Source organism: Dermacentor silvarum, chromosome 2 (assembly GCF_013339745.2).
Source record: "Dermacentor silvarum isolate Dsil-2018 chromosome 2, BIME_Dsil_1.4, whole genome shotgun sequence".
NCBI lineage: Eukaryota > Metazoa > Arthropoda > Arachnida > Ixodida > Ixodidae > Dermacentor > Dermacentor silvarum.
In genome coordinates, this window is record NC_051155.1 from 249,329,555 (window position 1) to 249,348,760 (window position 19,206).

General features: G+C 45.0%; 1 protein-coding gene across 7 annotated transcripts in view; it reads right to left on the bottom strand.

Annotated features, from left to right (window-relative positions):
• Nucleotides 1-19,206, bottom strand: part of LOC119443108 (putative polypeptide N-acetylgalactosaminyltransferase 9) — a 215,014-nt gene that overhangs the window by 12,202 nt on the left and 183,606 nt on the right. For 4 of the 7 annotated variants that reach the window (XM_049662578.1, XM_049662573.1, XM_049662575.1 and 1 more), the window contains 6 exons: nucleotides 11,884-12,169; nucleotides 10,905-11,251; nucleotides 10,399-10,565; nucleotides 8,670-8,834; nucleotides 5,100-5,313; nucleotides 4,248-4,365 (listed from right to left, as the gene is read on the bottom strand). In XM_049662578.1, the coding sequence (XP_049518535.1) occupies nucleotides 4,248-4,365; nucleotides 5,100-5,313; nucleotides 8,670-8,834; nucleotides 10,399-10,565; nucleotides 10,905-11,251; nucleotides 11,884-12,117 (1,245 nt within the window). In that variant the 5' untranslated portion in view covers nucleotides 12,118-12,169. Of the gene's footprint in view, nucleotides 1-4,247; nucleotides 4,366-5,099; nucleotides 5,314-8,669; nucleotides 8,835-10,398; nucleotides 10,566-10,904; nucleotides 11,252-11,883; nucleotides 12,170-15,868; nucleotides 16,258-19,206 lie in introns of those variants that run through there. The other 3 variants (XM_049662574.1, XM_049662579.1, XM_049662576.1) reach the window with 2 other exon arrangements.

Below are 19,206 nucleotides of genomic sequence, written 5' to 3' on the forward strand. Positions count from 1 at the left end.
TCTCACTGCTTGCATTCGTAACTAAAAAATAGTGCGTCATATACATAAGAATGATATATCTATTATGTATTTTGATGTAAGATTGTACTTTTATGTCACAATAGATGACAATTATTACGTGAAAGCTGTTGCAGACCAGAGCCTATTTACCACCAAGCGAACAGAAAGACGAATTTTCGCAACCAGTGGCTACAATGCACTACTTGTGGTTGCGACCAATCCATGGCATGTTGCATGCTGCAAGCATAAAGGTGTACAAATAATATGACTTGACATAACCATATGTCCACAAATTGTAATTTATGAAGTAGATCTGTAGAAAGAGTCGCAGATCAAAAACAACTGCACTGCAAAGCACACAAAGGAAGACTTCTATGATGGCACTAGTACTTGTATATCTTCTGCAGAATGCCAGTTACGTATGAAATGGAGTACAAGCATGGATTTTTTTTTTTTTACAGTGAAGCTGTTAGCCTCTAGTTGGTCGGGATTTCTAGTCTCCGTGTGCGCAACTCTCGCTCAGACAAAAATGTGGCCGATCCCGGAGACAGTGCAAAGAAGCGAGAAGCGCACAGTGTGCTGCTTCCCCAAAAGGCATCACATGACGTCATCCAGTAGCGCACCCAGGATCTCTGCCAGGGGGGGGGGGGGTTGACAGTTTGCCAATACCATCTAAACAGCACTAATTTCAATTTCCTCACGGGAAAGTGTCAAAAATATGCACTTTTTGCGAGTGTGCAGACGATTGCGCGTCTTACATCTTAGTTGCAGTACTGAAATGCGCAAGGAAAGAAAAGGGGTTAAACAAACGGGGGGTTAAGTCGACCTCGGGGGGGGGGGGGGGGGGGGTTACAACCCCCAAATCCCCCCCCCCCCCCGTTGGTGCGCCACTGACGTCATCAGGTGACATCATCACTTGATGAAGACATCATCGTATCCCATCACGTTTAAAGCGATGACGCATCAGGTAATATTGTCCTGTGACGATGCCGTTATTCTCGTGTATTCGAATTACAATCCAAAGTTATCATGTCTGCAGCTTGTGCGTAAGTCGTACTTCACGAATTTTCTGACGCAATTTAGTACTTTGAGAAATTCAATTAGTTCAACAACGCACTTGCACTTGGCTGAGGTCTTAGGAGGATGAGAGCATTGCTTGTGGTGGTGGTGCTTGTCTAATGTCGTCTAACATCGGCTGTACTTGTCTAACATTGGCAACAGCTTTGCTGTACATCCACTTTCGCAGAGTGGAATGGAGGCGCATTTATTTTATTAAAGGGACACTACAAAAAAATACCCAAGTCGGCAAGATCAATAGATTATTCGTCAAGTAGTGTATCAGCATTTCCTCTGTGTCAATTTTATGTCACTTTGTTGCATAGAAAATTGCCGCCGGAGGTCCCGCTGCTGATCCTCAATTTGAACCGCTTGTGCCAAAACAAACGAGCTGACGTAATCTCCACGTGACCTCCCTCTATGGCACTCTCCGTGAACCAGCTAGTGCTGACATAACAGGGTCCACAAAGGTGGTGCCACGCCAATTTTACATTTTTGTCATTTTCTTGTACTGACGAAAGCCCTGTTCGCGCTACGAATGACTAATTCGTTATTACAGAAGCCTAATCTTTTAATCTAGCTCAACTTAATATTTTCCTTCAGAGTCCCTTTAAGAATGAAAATGCCCATGCAGAGCCATGTATTATTTCAGATACAGTCTTTTTGTTGCTGCATATAAAGCACTCAATGCAACTGCTAATAAATGTGCTTTGATGATTGAATGTTATAGCTACACTGAATTTGAATTACTACTAGTATTACTGTCCAAATTACTGTCAAAGATGGAGGCCCAAGTTACCATCTGTGACATTCTAATAATTTATATATGAGCACTAACGTAAAACAAGAAGTGCATAAGAGTATCATACCTGGTCAGTGAAAAACACTGCCTGCATGATTTTAAGCTGGTAGGCCACCTTCAAAAGTCAATTTTCTTGCTTTTTTGCTTTTTACATTTTATGTATGCCCAAAAATTCAGTAACATATTCAAAAAAATAATCTTCCTACCACCATTGGTTTGGGAGTTACAGTGAGTTTCCTAACCCATACCCTCATAATGTGAAACCGAAAATCATTACTATTTCTTTTATTTAAATATTATTCAAAATACCTTTTTCATTTTATGTTGTCGCGGGGCAGCCGCACAAACAAAAGGACACTTTAGTGCATCTCATGGGGGCTCCAGCTATGAAGCTGGCGTGTTGTAGGCCTCTGTGTTGTTAGTGACATCTTTTTTTTTTTTTTTCTTTTTAAACATTTTTCTCAAAACAAGATATTGCTCCACCTAATGTTATGCAAACCTTGATAACTTTTTGTTGAATTAATATTTTGGTGATGAAATTTTGTACACTCATTCCCGACATAGAGATGTGTGCAATGAACTAGAACAAAAAAAGCAATATTTTTGCATTTACAGCTCATTTTGCAAATAAATTTGGTCCAAATTTGCAATTTTTCTCACTTTGCTTAGTTTTTCTAACATTACTTTCGTAATATTTATCACATTGCATTTATCTTAGTTCATTGCATAGGTCCCACACACTTAGCTGCATAAACGACAGAGCTTTACTCATTTGAGCAATTCATTAGTTACCTATCACTGCTGGCGCGACTAGCACTTTTACCACATTAGACAATTTTAGTATAGCGTACGCAGTGGTACTATAGCATATAGCGTACGCTATTAGCTGCGTACACGATACTAAAACTGTTTAATAGTGTACGCTATACGCTATAGTACAGCGTACGCTAAGCAGCGCACGTTTATTACAGCTTTCGTTGGCCTGCGAGATGTTCCGATCTCAGAGGCCACATGCCATCGTCTCGTGCCTATCTCTTGACTTCAACGATAGGTGGCACTGACATATCTCGAAGGTTTCCCTCGTTAGGCTTTGTGTCGTTTGAAACGAGAAGCGATCTCGAAAACTCCACAAGGTTATCCATAATACGGCCTGAGACTAAGCGAAAGCAGTTCACTCAGTCATTTGCTACGAACGAAGCATATTCTACAAAAGCCATGCCAAATTCAATTCGAAGCGGGTAGTGGGGACCGCCGCTGTGTTTTACGTAAACTACGCAAACCACACAAAGACGGTAATGATAAATCTGAGAAATAGCGTGCGTACGCTATACGCTATGGTAAAAGTACTGAAAGTTGGGCGAGTTGGTAGCTATTCATCTTGAAATTGCAGCGTGCACACAAGAAACGAGGACAATAAGGCAAAGGTAGAAACAACCATAGAAACAAACTAACACGCGAAATAACCGAGGCCTTCCATATCAAAAAGCGTGCTGATATGTGTGTAAGTGAGCCATCTATAACCCTAACTGACAAGGAATTTGCCTTTTTGAGCGCCACCTGATGTTGTAGAAGTTCTGTGTATATATGAAGTTCTGTGATGTAGAAGTTCTGTGAATATATTTTTTTCAAAATGTCTTTATTATTTTTATTTCTATTCCGCATTCTCTTGCACGTGCTCACTTTAGTCAGACTGGGTATATATATATATATATATGTAATTTCCCTCCAAAACTAAACTGAGTTGCGAGAGTCAGCGCATGTCTGTTACCTTTGCCTAATTGTCCTCGTTTCTTGTGTGCGCGCTGCAGTTTCAAGATGAATATACGCTATGGGTCGTTTAGCGTTCTGCCCATGCGCAGTGACGACCCGCAATTTTATAGCCTACTCAATGGCATAGCGTACGTTAAACTAAAACTGTCTATATTTAATGACAGAAATTGCCTGCCATAAAATAAAATGAACCATTTTCTGCAGTTTAAGTAGCTGATTAATTTAAATAAGACATGCTTATTCAGGAAAAAAATTATTTAAATCCTGGCGTACAATTTAAAGAAAGTTTTTTGTGTGTGTCCTACCACCTTAATACTAGTATAACAGTGAGTCAAAGTAACACATGCTTAACGTACAACAGCCATATCTTGCACTAACATGATATTTATGCACAACTTCTGCATAAGAGGTAATGTGTTCTAATGTGGCATGCTGTCAACCGCATTACTGCAGGCAGCTTGATAAATACATGTGAAGATTAGACCACTGCACAAATAGAGTGGCAATGGCATGAAATAGAATGAAAATTTTATGGAATAGAATGGCAAGAACGTTACAGTAAACATTTGCAAAAACGTGGATCACAACAATGAGTTAAGTAATAGAGAGTACAGGGCACCTTGAAGGACAGCTCCAGATTTTCTCCACCCCAGATGTCGAAGCCACTGTCATAAGTGCCTAACTTCTCAAAGAAAGCTTTATCTATGGAGAACAGACCTCCAGCCATGGTAGGAGACCTGGAAAAAGATGACGCTTTAATCAAGGGTTTTTGCAAGATAGAACAATACTTGTCTGCTATTCTGAAGCAGAAGAAAGAACTAAACAATTCTATTTATCTTCCAATTCAACACTAATTTACCAACTATGATCATCAGCGAAAAAGAAAGGAAGTGACACTGCATGCCTACAAGTAGGCTAAGAGGTTCCGTTCCTCGGTGTAGATTTTCCGGTAATACATGATCACGGTTGGTCAGAATGTTACAGTAAATACCAGGCATACCTTCAAATTTCTTATTTAGTGTGGTATGCCTCCGCCACCTTTCATTCACTAATCATCTGCTTTACTGCTGCAGACTTCCGAATGAATGATAAGCAGCAACTCATCGCTTTTCTGCTTCGAAACGCGACTGAGGCCATAATTACAGTTTTTCAACACATCCATAGGGAAGAAACATTATGAAGTAGAAATACCAAAAACCAATGTGTTTTGCTTTTCAGTGATTTGGTAGATTGTTCATCAGTGATTACTTTTTATTTATTTCTACACTTAACTCTGGTGTTGGGATGATCGCTGCCTGTTGTAAGTATACAAGCCAAGAGACCAGAAAAGAGTGAAACCAAGTGCATGTTTAATATCATAAAATTTGGAAGCCTAGTTTGCTTAAAAAGGTTGCCTGCAAACTGTGGAACACAACAATGCACAAGAACATTTATAATTGCCATGCAAATGTCCAATAAATGATCCACCCACCAGACAGGATCCCAAGAGTGGTTCCTGCGCTGACGTTCTCGCTCAGGAACAGCATGCCAACTAAACTGCAGGTTCCAGTCAAAGCCACCAACGTTCACACCTCCAGAGTCCCTGTAGTGGTACTCGAATGTGCTGTCACTGATTACATCAATCACAGGGCAGACGACAGTGGTAGAGTTCCGAGCTATCCTGTCCAGCAGGGGCTCCAACCAGCCTAAAAGCAAGAATTAAGTTCTAAAAGACCGCATCAGTGAATCACACAAACATGAGCATGAGCTAAACTCACAGGATAAGCAGTAGGCCCTTCACAATTCTTAACATGAATTGCCGCAGTGTCGTGAATAAGACTGCCCAGCTTGAGAGCATGCTTTTTTCACTAGACCCCGACGTGGCCATACTAACCGAAACCTGGTTATGCGATGATATATTTGACAGCGAATTCGTACCAAAGAATTATAAAGTGTTACGTAGGGACCGGGACAGAAGAGGGGGAGGTATTGCTGTAGTGTATAAATCTTCCATTATGCTGCAGACAATGCCTGATGTAGAAAGCATATTTTGTAAATTATATGTGAATAATTTTAGATATGTCCTTGCACTCTGTACAGACCTCCTAACTCCACTGTTGATAACTTGGAGCACTTGTCAACTTATATGCATTCATATGTAAAACGAGATGATAAATTAATACTAACCGGAGATTTCAACCTGCCAAATATCAGTTGGGAAGCTTTTTCTTCTTATTCATTTGAGAGTGCGGAAAGTGTTATGACTGATATAGCTTTTAACTTTGATCTACAACAAATTGTTAAGGGTTTCACAAGAATTCAAAATGATTCAAGGTCCAGTCTTGATTTGTTTTTTGCAAGTTTTTGTAAGACTGCATTTCATGTACAGTAACACCCGGTATTTCTGATCACAAAGCAGTTGTCCAGACGCTGAAAAGTGCTTTAATCAATCGAAGCAATAAGGTTCAATATTTTACAAATTTTTCAAGAGCACAGGATGACAGTATAATAGATGTGCTAGCTTTTAACTACGATCACTTTCAAGGCCTTGCTTGCAGTGTAAACGACCTCTGGCTTTTTTTCAAAGGCCTCAATTTTGATTGCGTGGAATGTTTCGTTCCTGAAATAGTGAAGTCCGAGAGCCATAATCCATGGATTACGCGGGAGACGTTACAGATGAGGCGGAAACTTAAGCGATTAAAAAAGGAAATGCGCCAAAATAAAGGACGGTGAAGAACTGAAAGCCGATATTGATAACTTGTCTGAAAAACTTCACGAAAAGATTGTCAAAGATAAAAGAGTATTATCACAGCACATTACTACCAGACTTTATCAGATCATCTCCCGAGAAATTCTGGAGGGTTGTGACGCCGGCCTCTTCGTCTTCCAACACCTTTTTTTTATAAACGGTGAAAGTGTGCGGGATGAGAAAACAGTGTGCTCTGCTTTTAATAACCATTTTAAGAGTGCATTCACAAGTGATGATGGCCGTTTACCATGCTTTTCTGCTGAACTGCCTTCCCTTCCCGACATTGTTATTTCGGAACACGGCATTCTAAATTTATTGTTAAAGCTTGACATTAAAAAATCTCCAGGGCCAGATGATATTCCGAACTGTTTTCTAAAGCGTTATGCTGAATGGTGTGCAAAATACCTGTACATTCTATTTGCGATGTCGATCAATGAAGGATCATTACCAGAAGACTGGAAAATTGCTAGAATAAAACCTTTACATAAATCAGGGGGATAAATCTTGCATCAAAGATTAAAGAGCAATTTCATTAACATCAACATCTTGTAAGCTCTTAGAACATATAATTCATAAACATATAACTGGCTTTCTAGACAAACATAACGTTTTTACGAACATGCATCATGGTTTTAGAAGTGGCCTTTTGACTGACTACTCAACTAGTAAATATTTGCTAGCACTGTAAACAAAGGGAAACAAACAGACGTGATATTCATGGATTTCAGCAAGGCGTTTGATAGGATGTCTCATGTTAAATTGCTTCATAAGCTAGGAGCTGTGTTTAAAAATGATAAAATATTACCATGGATTAAAGCCTACCTTACAAACCGCCATCAGTTTGTTACTGTAAATAAAACAACCTCTGATATAGCTGCCGTCAATTCTGGCGTCCCACAGAGATCTGTTCTAGGCACCCTTTTCTTTTTGTTATATATAAATGATATTATCACTAACCTCTCCCTTAAAATCAGGCTTTGCTAACGACTGCATGTTGTACGATGAAATAACAATGGAAGAAGACCAACTCAGGTTAAACAGGGACTTTAATAGGGTAGTTGAATGGTGTAAACAATAGGCAAATGTGCATTAATATTGAAAAGACAGTATATATGCGGATAACTTTAAAAAAGAAGCCACTACTATATCGCTATGGCACAGAAAACGCCTTTTTGTCAGAGGTAACGCAATATAAATACCTTGGCTTGTACATAACAAAGGATCTTTCCTGGTCAAAGCACCTTGACACAGTAAGAGCAAACTGTTGCCGCAAGTTTTTTTTTTTCTAAGATGCGTATTAAAATCCTCCACAACAACAGTACGTCTATTTGTATACAAAACACTCGTCCGTCCCGTTTTAGAATATGCTGTAGTTATATGGGACACGCTCACTAAAATCAATATTGGAAAGCTAGAAAGCTTACAAAAAGCAGTTCGATTCACCTACAATACATATGGGCGTAGTTCTATTACTAACCTTTTATCTTGGAGCGGCTTGCCTTCTATAAGTGATAGAAATCGAGTATGTCGTTTACAATTCTTTTTCCAACTAATAAATGGTCACCACAACATCGACACGTCTCACATTCTCACCTATACAACAGGTTACGCTACCAGACAGACACTCACTAGCTGTAACTCCATTTACAACACGTGTCAACTGCTTCAAGTATTCCTTTTTTCCTAGAACCATAGTAGATTGGAATAAGCTGGCCAATAAAACTAAAACAGGACTCATCACTTTTCGAGACAAATCTGTAATAAAAAGCATTTTGTGCTTCCTGAGATTGTTTGTGACAGCACTGTTTGACTGTATGATTTGAAAATCGCTGAAGTAACGTTTCGTTTTTTTTTTTTTCCTTGCTTGTGTGAAGCGCTTGTGTGAAGAATCTTTTGAGTGCAGTTCCCATTTTTTTGTATTTATTTTGTTTTGTGAACTTACTCGTGTACCACACTGCTAAGATCTTGTTTAAGATCACAGTATTTATAAATAAATGAATAAAAAAATAAATGAATAAATAAATAATAAACTTCCAGTATAATTGCATAAAGTAAGCATTGTTTGAGGTAGCAACGTCAAGGAGTTGAATTGTTAGCACAATCTCACGACCGACTGAAATCAGCTTGAGCAGGCAACACATCACAAGTCACTCTAGTGGTAAATATGTCTTTCGATACAAACACCAAATAGGCCTACAAGTTCGTCTGAACCACAGCAACAGGATGAAAAGAAGGGCAGTCTCCAGGTGCTTCCCAATGCTTCTAGTTACTTCTATCTGCGCGATTGCTCCAATTGGTAACTGCACTTCTCACCTTCAGTGCACTCGCAATGAGAGTCCAAGTAGGTAAGCACGGGAGCCGTGGCTGCAGCAGCACCCAGGAGCCGAGCCCGAATGAGGCCTTCCCGCTTCTGAGCACGCACTATTTTGACTTTTGGGAAGTGAGCAACGTAGTCCTCCAGCTTCTGCTTCAGGTGCGCTGCATCAGAGAAGCAGAAACAGAGATGGTGTATCAGAATCCATCACCCTGAGCAGATAACTGTGTACAACTTCTTTTGCTAGCAATGAACATGTTCCTTGCTAAAGTAAAGCAAAGAAAAAGTTCTTATGAAAAATCATTAGCTATCCCATATTTTTAACCTCATTTGATGTAAAAGACGTACTGCCAACAGGATACCTTCCTGTCAAGCAGCAACCATCCACAGTTTGTTGTTATATCGTCCTTGAAGCCTACTTTTAGTCTCTAACCTCTTGCACCTTCAAAAAATTGGAAATGCCTTGCCAGAAAACTGTCACTATTTCTACCAGTTATTTCTTGATGTAATCAATGACTACTGTGCACTATCGCAAAATAAGGCAGTATTTCCTGTTGTTTTTGGATGTCCCTGCCCTTAAGCAAACATTATCTCGAGGCTCCATTGATGCAATGGCATTGTAAGGTGCAGCAATGAGTAGGGGTTTCATGTCCAACATGTAAAGTTTTGGGATGCTTTCATATCCATGCATACCATGTATAATGCCACACATGGTTTACATTATGGAGTGCATACTAAAAGGAAGGAAGGAAACAGTGCGAAAAAGCACTTGCCGTACTTTCCGGGCTATAAGTAGCGTTTTTTTTTTTTTTTCTGGATCTTTCGTTGGTGCGTCTTACAGAATAGTGCGACTTATATACGTTTTTTTTTTTCGTTTTTTTTTTTTGTCGTTTTCCGGAAGAACTGCCGTCAAAATCGGATTGGCCACGCAAAGCACGCTGGGTTGACCTCCTCTGGCAGTTGCTTCAAGTTGTGTCTGCACTATGGACGTTAAGGGTTCTTCTCGTGATCGAGTTGCCGAGCGCCGTGCAAGGACGGAGCAGCAACGCAAGCGGCCGCAGGCAGACCGAAAGTCGACAGACCCCAAAGTCGACACATTTGCAGATCGCTTTCAAGATACGGCTCGCGCCGCTGCGCAAACTATGCAGTTGCTACCAGAGTACAAGCCGCACCCCCTCCCTCCTGCTCTGCCTTCCTGCTTTCTTCCTTTGTGCGCGTGATTCGGCTCACCATCGCACGCTTTCACTCGGACATACAGCATACGGCGCGCGGGGACGATGTTATCGCCCTTGGACTTTATACGGAACATCATGGTGACCACGACAGCAGAAATGCGCCTGAAGTGTGCATATCATTGCTATCGCAATTATATAGGAATGACACCGATACACTTGTGCGTGAACCATATTCACGAAGTGAAACATCACTGTAATTTTTTTAAATGGCTTACCATAGGAACAGGTGCATCTTGTACACTGGTGCGACTCATATACGTTTTTTTTTTTTTTTTAAACTGCCGTTTTGAGGGAAGGTGCGACTTATGAATGAATGTTTGTGGTTCAGGGGCAACTTGTGGTTTAGGGGCAAGAGTTATAGACCGGGAAATATGGTAGACTAAATACCACCATGCATAGACAAAAATCCCAAACCACTGCTTTACTAAATGATTATAAATAAATGGTACATCTTAACGACACTTGTGCCTGACTGAGCTAAGAAATTACTCACGCATGTCTGAATAGTCGTCCACCAGGATGACCTCATGTAAAAGTTTGGGGGGTGACCGGTCAATGATGCTGTGCACAGTCCTCAGCAGTACACTCCAGGCCTCGTTGTGGAAGCATACAATCACACTTGTCGAGGGAAGGTTTTTAAGGTAGCGTTCGTCCTTGCATCTGCACATGACAGAAGTTCAAAGACAAAGCTTTGTAAACATGCTGGAAATGCCTACGTGCCAGAACGTCACCTGAAGCATTCAGTGTCTTCCCTGCAGAGTTACACAAGGCATGTTCAAGATAAGAAAGGACCTTGAACAGCACACGAACTGGCAGAAATAACACAAGATAGGCAACAGATGGAATCCTATGGCTGTAAGTAGTACTCGAAATCATGCCAGTTATATGTCATACTGTGCCAGTATGTCAACTTGTTATGCTAGCATTTGAGTGAGCTAATGAAAAACACCAATAGGAATGGCTGACCACTCCACCCCAAGTTAAACATGTGCCACTTACTCGCTGTCTCGAACATCTGGCAGAGACCGATGTAGAGAGATCATGTCACTGATGTACTGGTTGAAGGCATTGCGGTCCCAGCCCAACTTGACCTTCGCTTCTTGTTCCTTGGTCAGGTCCTTCAGAACAACAGGCCTACCCATTTCGCCAGGGCCATCAGGATTCTGAGGTGGGGCGAGCACTCCCACAGGTGCTGGGGCATGGTCCACTTCATTTTTCTGCTCCTCCTTAGAGAGTGCCTTTTCCCGGTTGGCCCGCTTACGTGCCAGGGGTGCTACATGCTCATCTTCACCAACACCTTGTTTCTCAGGCAGGAGGTCCTGGCCCTCTTTTGCAGACTCGTCACCCTGCATAGCCCCACGTGCAAACATTTAGGTTCTAAAGACGACCTTTCGCTTTCATAGAAGTGTTTCATTGGCCAAAGGCTAGCACTGCCGGTATACTGTATGTCCCCTAGATTGCTTCAACTATGACTATGCACAAAACTATGTAAACATTGCATGGGCCCTGAAAATTTATTCACTTGCAGCAGCTGCACTAGCACACTACACCAAAGTCCAAAGTTAACAAGATAACATGCGTGGCTTCATAGAGGAAGCAAGTAAGTAAGGCAGCGGCCTCTAGTTTTCTGGGGCAAAGAAGGGTTGTCCAAACTTGCACCACAGCACCTGGTTTCTCACAAAACAAAAAGATAACTTGAAAAGACATAATATGGACAGTGCATGCAACAGGTAATAAGTGCGACAAACAGTAAGTACAAGCACAGCAGCCCCTCCCCCGTCCTTTTTTCTTTTTTTTCGGTAAAGTTGTTTCATTTCGTAGTTTTTGCAATGGCCTACCAGCTCATTGCTGCAGACAAGAACAAGGAGAGGAAGTTGTTAGGTTTGGTCCCTGCTTGTACAATATATTGTCACTATACACAATGCATGCGTGTCAATATATGCATTGGTGGTGAATGCAACCATCATACTTTCCCTACCTGAGGCCTGTGTTGCTGGTCCTGCTGTTGCTTCGGTGGTGGTTGCTGTTGCTGTTGCTGCTGTAAATGCTGACCCTGCTGTTGCTGGACGGCACCCGGTTCGAACGCAACCCTACTTTGAGGTGTCTGGACCCTGTCCGTGTAGGTCAGCAGGAGCGTGATGACAAGCCAGGTGACTGGCACAACCAGCAGGACCTTGACCACAAGGCCACGCCGCCTTGGAAGCAGCCACATGGTGGCGACTGCACCTGGGGCCCACTACCACCTCTCTCCTCGGGCCGCCTGCCTGCCAAAGACAACACAAAGCAAGCATGCTCAGAAAAGTTGGCACATTCTCAGGACTACATGTTCATTCAGGTTTTGGTCCTACTTTTTATTTTCTTGCAAAGCACAATCCCTACTTGCTTCTGCTCCCTTTCATAACACCAACACCATGAGCAGAAACACGTATACAGGCCAAAAGGCTACTAGAGCTCTTCACGCTGCAACAAGCACCCGCACTCTAGCTGTAACTGTCAATCTCCTAATATCATTCCTCCATCTTATCTGTTGTGACTCTACATACAAAAACAAAGGGGAACGACAAAAACAACTTCACGTCGTTGTTGCTGGAAAATATCCATGCCACATTACACATGGGGAGCCACGGGTGTCAGTCATTCTTAACAGAAAACTACCATATTTCACAAGATGCTATAGGTTGTATACGTATCCTAATTTGTAGCTTACAACGCGGCAGGCAAAGTTGAGGGTACGAAGGTAAATCTGGCCACCAAACGGTGCGAGTCACGACCTCGCAATGTTTCGCGCTGTTCGTGCACCGAGCCTGCCGTCCGGTGCAAGCTTCGTTGTTCCGCGTCAACGTCGCTCATTCCGCGCCCCGGCGGGGGACGCGGCAGACCGGCAGTGCGCGTTTCCAGTTCATCACGAGCCATCCTTCGCATATCCAACACGCCGCAACACAGTCACACAGGCGGCAACACAAGAGCCACGGCTGTGGTTCGAACTGGCCGCCGGCGCCGTCCCGTGGGGTGCCCGAGGGAGCGGGAACCCCACGCGATGCGCCCATGCGACGTTCCGGCAAAACTCGGACACCACCGAGCAACAGCGGCATCGAAGCGTGCTGCATCAGCGCCTATGGGTGGATCAGCTAATTATCCCGTGCTTTCCTGCAAGGGTTAGCATGCTAATTATCCAATGTACTAGGAAAAATTGCTGGCGTTTGCGACGTGTTTCCACAAATGATTAGAACATAAACCACGAAAATTTTATCTCGTACTCCGTCGCCTCAGTGGTGCTCGCACGAGTGGTAGTTAATTGAGCAATAGTTCTGAAGAGACGTGCAACACCGCGGTGAATTAGGCTATGGCGCTGCTGAGCTCGAAGCCAGGTTCTATAAACGTTGCTCGAAGCCGCGTTCCGATGGAGGCGAAATGTAAAAAGCGCGCGCTCGTGTACTCAGATTTAGGCGTACGTCAACGAACCCCAGGTGGCAAGAAACTAATCTTGAGTCCGCCACTACGGCGTCCATCACAATCAGATCGTGGTTTCGGCACGTTAAAAAAAAAAATTGTTTTTATCACTCTAGAAAATGGAAGCCAAGCTTTCCCGAATATCGCGCTGGAACTTCGATCTGCGTCGTTATGCCAGTGTGGCGTCATGGAGTTCATAGAACCGGTGCCGTTACAGGCATAGATAACTGTACAGAAAATATCAAGGAGAGGTATAGGCGATATGCTATAGACTGCAATAGATGTAGTAAAACTTGATTAGACCAAGCAGGCTATAGTGACTGTTTGTCGTCGGCCCGTTTCAAAGGGGATGCCAATAAACATCATCACCATCAAAAGTATTTTCTCGCATTCTGGGCGTTTTAGCGAAGAAAAAGCTTTATAAACTTTCTAGTTTGAGCCTTCGATCGGCTCCTTTAGGACGCAATATAGTTATACTTTACCAATCAACGTTCAAGTGGACCTACGTAGACAATGTCGAAATCTTTGACGTCACTGCGAGCTGGCAGGAACGTAATTTATTAATACCCATATTTCTATTTAGTGTCATTTATAAGCATGAAGTGAAAAAGGAGGATGACAGACCAGGTTAGTAACATTTTCAAAATCAAAAGAGCGCAAAAAAGGACAAGGACAAGACTTAACACCACAAGCGCTCTGTTCGTGTGCGTGCCATTTTTTGTGCTCTTTTACTATTACCAAAAACCAACTAGTCCAGCTACAAGCCGTGTTAAAATAACATTTGTCTTGTCATTTCTTGGGATTCAAGAGGCTTGCGTCAAAATCTTATGTAATTACATTAGCATATGTTACAAGAAGCCCAAGGACCTCATGTCCACGCACGGACACGTCCATATATGCCTGTCCTACAAGTTTCACATAACACTCGCTTGGCGGTAGCAGGTAGACACATGGACCAAGAACAGGATAACCGAAACTATAAATAGACAACCAGGGGTCACCAGAAAGAGAGTGAGAGAAATAGAGACCGTGAATTGTATGCAAAGAATGGAAACGAAAAGGACAATGGAGATCTACAAGAATGAGAAGAAAGAAATTAGAAGGGAAAATCTGTACGATAACACAAAGGGCAGTGCCTTGCTATTTGAGGCTCGAGCCGGTTGCCTAAGGACGAAAACATATCGGAAGAAATATTCGGAACTAGATGAGACATGTACGTGTATGCTGCAGTAAAGATCCAGAGACCACTCAGCACATCCTAATGGAATGCGACGGGATCCACCCAGCGAGAACCGTAGGTAACGTGCAACTCCCAGATGCGCTTGGGTTTAAAGTGGAAGGAAACATAAACAGATCAGCCGTAGAGATCAGCAAGAGACGATTAGAGTACTGGTGAAAAAAAAAAAAAAAAAAAGCAGGAAAAAGATGGATACGACCTGATCTCTTAAAATCATAGGCAGCGGTACAAGGTAAATTTTTGAAAAATAAAAATAATGAGAGGTATACAAAAATGCTAGATAAAGAACATGTATAGTATACCTGATTAAATCAAGCAGGCTAGGTGACTATTTGTAGCCGCCCCGTTTCAAATGGGATGCCAATAAATCATCATCATCATCATCATCATCATCGACAACACGTGTGAACTCCCGTCACGCAAGCGCCGCGTTACGCGTAATCGGCTGCTCAAATCCCTTCGGCACATAGCGCAGTATATGCATTGCGAAGGCGCCACTCGAGTCACAATGTCCTGAGGCTGATGCGCTCCCGATCACTTCGGACATAACGCAGTCCGGCGAAGCTGCCCGCTATGGGGCGCATTTCGCGGTGCGCAGTCGTAGACAAGTGGACAGGCCCACACCCAAGTCCGACGAGCGCGGCCACGATGCTTTATCTGCGGTATGGTCGGAAGCGCGTTGGCGGGATATCTTTTGCGACAGCGCACGTCGCAAACCATACACGCCGTTCTTGAGGTACAGCATACTGGCACAGCAAGTAACAAGAAGTGGAGGCTGACAAGTAGCGCCATTTCGCTTGCTGCCCAGAAGAGGCCGGAAAACCCGATAACTTTTTTCTGGCAGTGCCACTGCACTGTATATCGCATAGTATATCCAGTAATCTCTCTCATTAGATATTTTCAATGTAGCATGCCGGCCCTGTTTCCAATGTGTCCAAACCAACCGCTTGCGCCGACGACAGCTAAATCACTAGCCGTGCACGATGCAGCTGGTCGTTGGGCTGTGATGGAAATCGTACGCACGCAGCGCAACGCATGACGGAGGCCGGCTCGGCGTTCTACGAATACGGACTCGCACGAACTTGCATTTCTCGCGTCTGTCTGTTTCACAAAGATATTAATCAACCACGCTGACGGCTCCGGCGAATATATCACGAGTAGTAACAAACCAGCACGTGCGGCTCCGAGCCGCAATGATTCGGCAGTCACTGCAGCATATGCGAGGCGCTCTCGAAGCGCGTTGCGAAAGGAGACAGGAACCTCGAGCCGTGCCTACCTTTCTTGCGAACACCAAACCGCGACAAGATGCGGGAGGAAGTGTCCGCCGTGATGACCCCTTGTAGGATGCCTTTCGTCCGGACAGCTCTCTCGTACACAAAAACTCGCCGAAAACGTGGCCTTGCACTTCGTCGTCTTTCACGCGAACAGCAGCGCTATACTCATTCGGCGCCGCGTGGATGACAGCGAGAAGAGGAAAAAAATGTTGCAGAAACCAAGGAAGATGATTGCAAAAGTAAAAAAATTCCACTGTGTCCAAACCAACCGCTTGCGCCGACGCGGACAGCAAAAATCAAATAGACACTATATCAATTAATACTTTCGAAGAATACTGCTGATAACGGTGTTTGATGATGGCGGTACAAATTACCGTCGACATGTTTTCGTAGATGGCAAGACCGCGTAACGACGACGGTGTACGTTATGACGACGACAGCATGACAACAGCTGCGCTTTCTTCTCCCATGCACTGTGGATCGCGTGAAAGCGCGCGACCTTTCCCTCAGGCAAGATACCCAGCCAGCGCCCGACCATACGCGGTAGCCAAAGAAAGCTATTCACGCTCGCAAATCCGGCGATTTGAGAGAGGCTGCCGCCGCCGCATGTGTGAATGTAACTACGGTGAAGCGCGATAGACGGGACAAAGGAGGCGAGGCGGACTCTGTAGCGCTTCACCGTGTATGCATCACCAACTGGCTTAAAATTCTACTCTTCTAAAGTGTGAATGTAACTTCGCGTCATCAATTAATGCCGGCTAGCACCTTAAAATATGCCACAATAACTTTTAAACGTATAGGATAATCATTCGACTGATGGAGTTACATTATAATCGTGTTTCGTCAATGCACATTTATGACTCACGCAGAAATCGCTAAACTTCCAGAAAGCAATTAATTATGTCTGCGCGTCGCACAACCGTGTGTGCTTGATGCATTGTGTGCTTACAAGTTCTATAATTTCATAGGCTTTCCTTTCCACTTAGCTTGCCGGCTTGCTGTTCGCGGTGTACGACTCTACAAGCAGCACATACGGCCCGTAAAATGTGCGAAGAAGCAGGGGATTCCTCTATCACCTTCAGAATACGCCAGGAGAGGAAATATGAACGGACGTCTGAATGGCCATCGGGCAGGCCAAAGCTTACGTGCGTGACGTGTCGGGGTGGTGAAGAAACCGGAGATATGAGGACAGAGTATTCTGTCAGAGAAGGCTGCAGGCCCGCTCGCGAATGTGGTTCGGCGTCCGTCGCAGCCGCCATTGCAAACGGGACCTACGCGCGCCGCTAGCAGCCGTGTTGATGAGAGCTGTGTGCGAGGTTCCGAGTTCCCTGTGACAGCAGAAAAATCCGTTCAGCTCAGCGCGATGGCAGCGCTACCCACGGACGCGACACCGCATTGCAACGACCGTTTCGAACGCACGCCCTTCGCTGACACGCTGGCAGAAGGTGACATCGAGCACGCGAGCAGAACAACCGCCGTTCAATATACTATAGCAGGCCGCAAAGCGTCTCCACACGGTACGTGTGTTTATATATCTGGAACGCCAACTGGTCACGAGGTAAAACCACAAAAGTCAGAGGCACCAGTTCCGCGCACACGGCACTGAGTCAGCGGGTCTCCAGCTGCCTGTCGCGGCATCCCCCGCTATACGACAGCTCCCGAGACAAAGATTATCCGCCCCGCAAAGGCGCACACGCGCCTCAAGTGTGCCTTCAGCCGCCGCTCCCAATCTGCCATCGAGACAAGTATATACGTACGAAGAGCGGAGGGATCGCCGCCTCGCGCGGCTCGTGCGTCGAGACAAACGCCCGCTCCTCTACAGCAGCGGACACGGGCGTACGTATGAAGACGTGCCGTGCGTGTCTGCTGCAGGTCCGGAAGCGTCGACGCACCTTCCCCGATGGCTCGTGCTCGCACGCGGCGAAGGCTCAGTAGTCGTGACGCATGGCCACGCGGGCCGGCACCCTGGCACACGAAGACGAGGAGGTCGCGACGTGCATACAGTTCGCTGGCGCCAACGCATGTATACACGTATATAGCGTGCAGCGCCATCGCTACAACGTAAGGTTTGATAATGGCAAATATTTACTGTAGGGAACGGTTGGCTCGAAGCGCTTGTCCTTGTCTATCTCGCTTAAACTTCGCGCTGTAAACTAGCGATAATGGATCGCAACTAGCACAATCAGCCACACTGCAGTGCTAAGCTGTACAGGGAGCTATGCATGTGGACGGGAAAAGAGGAATATCACAAACGGCGGTCAATTCCCATTTCGCGTGCAACATCCCACATGGACAGCAGCGTGGCGCGGGATCGACCGTCGCTGTTGGACTAGCCGTCGTAGTCAGTCTTCATTAACGCGCGGCTTGAGGTATATTTCAGCCGGGTGTTTTCGTATAGACGGATGTATTCGTGGTAGGTTCGACGGTATAGCAGGTACGTGGTCGTTCATCGGTGTTGTTTTCTTTGGCCGTGCTGACGCATTCGGCCGGGTCCTGGTTAATTGGTCGTTCGGTGAGGGTAGGACAGCGCATGCGCGGCCTTGTTGCCGACGCTGCCTGCGTGTCCCGGTGCCCAATCCCCCCGCACCACCAAGTCATTGTGCCGTGTTCCCGAGCATGGTTCCGATTCTCGGCGGGCCCGTGAGTTGCTTCAGGGCGCCCTTACTGTCAGTGAACGATCACTTCGCCCACCGGTGCCCGCATGCCCTCTACAGGCCTAGCTCTTCGCGGATCTTGTGGATAGTGGCAAGGACCGCGAGCTGGCCGAACCAGGACGTGTGGTCGCGGTCGCATACTGGTTCGAGATTTTCCTGTCGCCGTTCGGCGTCACCACCGCCACCTTAGCATGACCTGTGGTCAGGCCCAGGCCGCATCAATAAAGACTGCGTGCGGTGAGTACGTGAGGTCGTCGCTCTCGGTTTATCAGCTCGTCCTTGTTTGTGAAACTTGCACGTCAGGGGCTTAAGTATTCCGGGCAGGAAATCCCTTCACGGCTCAAGGAGTATCGGCATAGGCTGCTGATTAGGTCATGGGGGGTTGGCCGAGGCGTACCGGGACACAAGGCGAGAAACCTTCGTCTGGCCTTCTTTTTTTGTATCCGCATGCTATGGCACTCGATCGCTGCGTGACTCGATGATAGCCTTGGGTGATGGTATACGACTGCATACATGTAGAGCATGTGGCGCTCCGCGAGTGTCGCCGCAGACCCGTATATAATAGCCCGTACACGAGATGGAGGACTTCCTGTTGCTTCAAGTGCATGCGTACATCCGTTGAGCTGAAAACACGCACACCTCAGTATATAGCAAGCCTTGGAAATCACAGTGGTCTGGGACAGCGT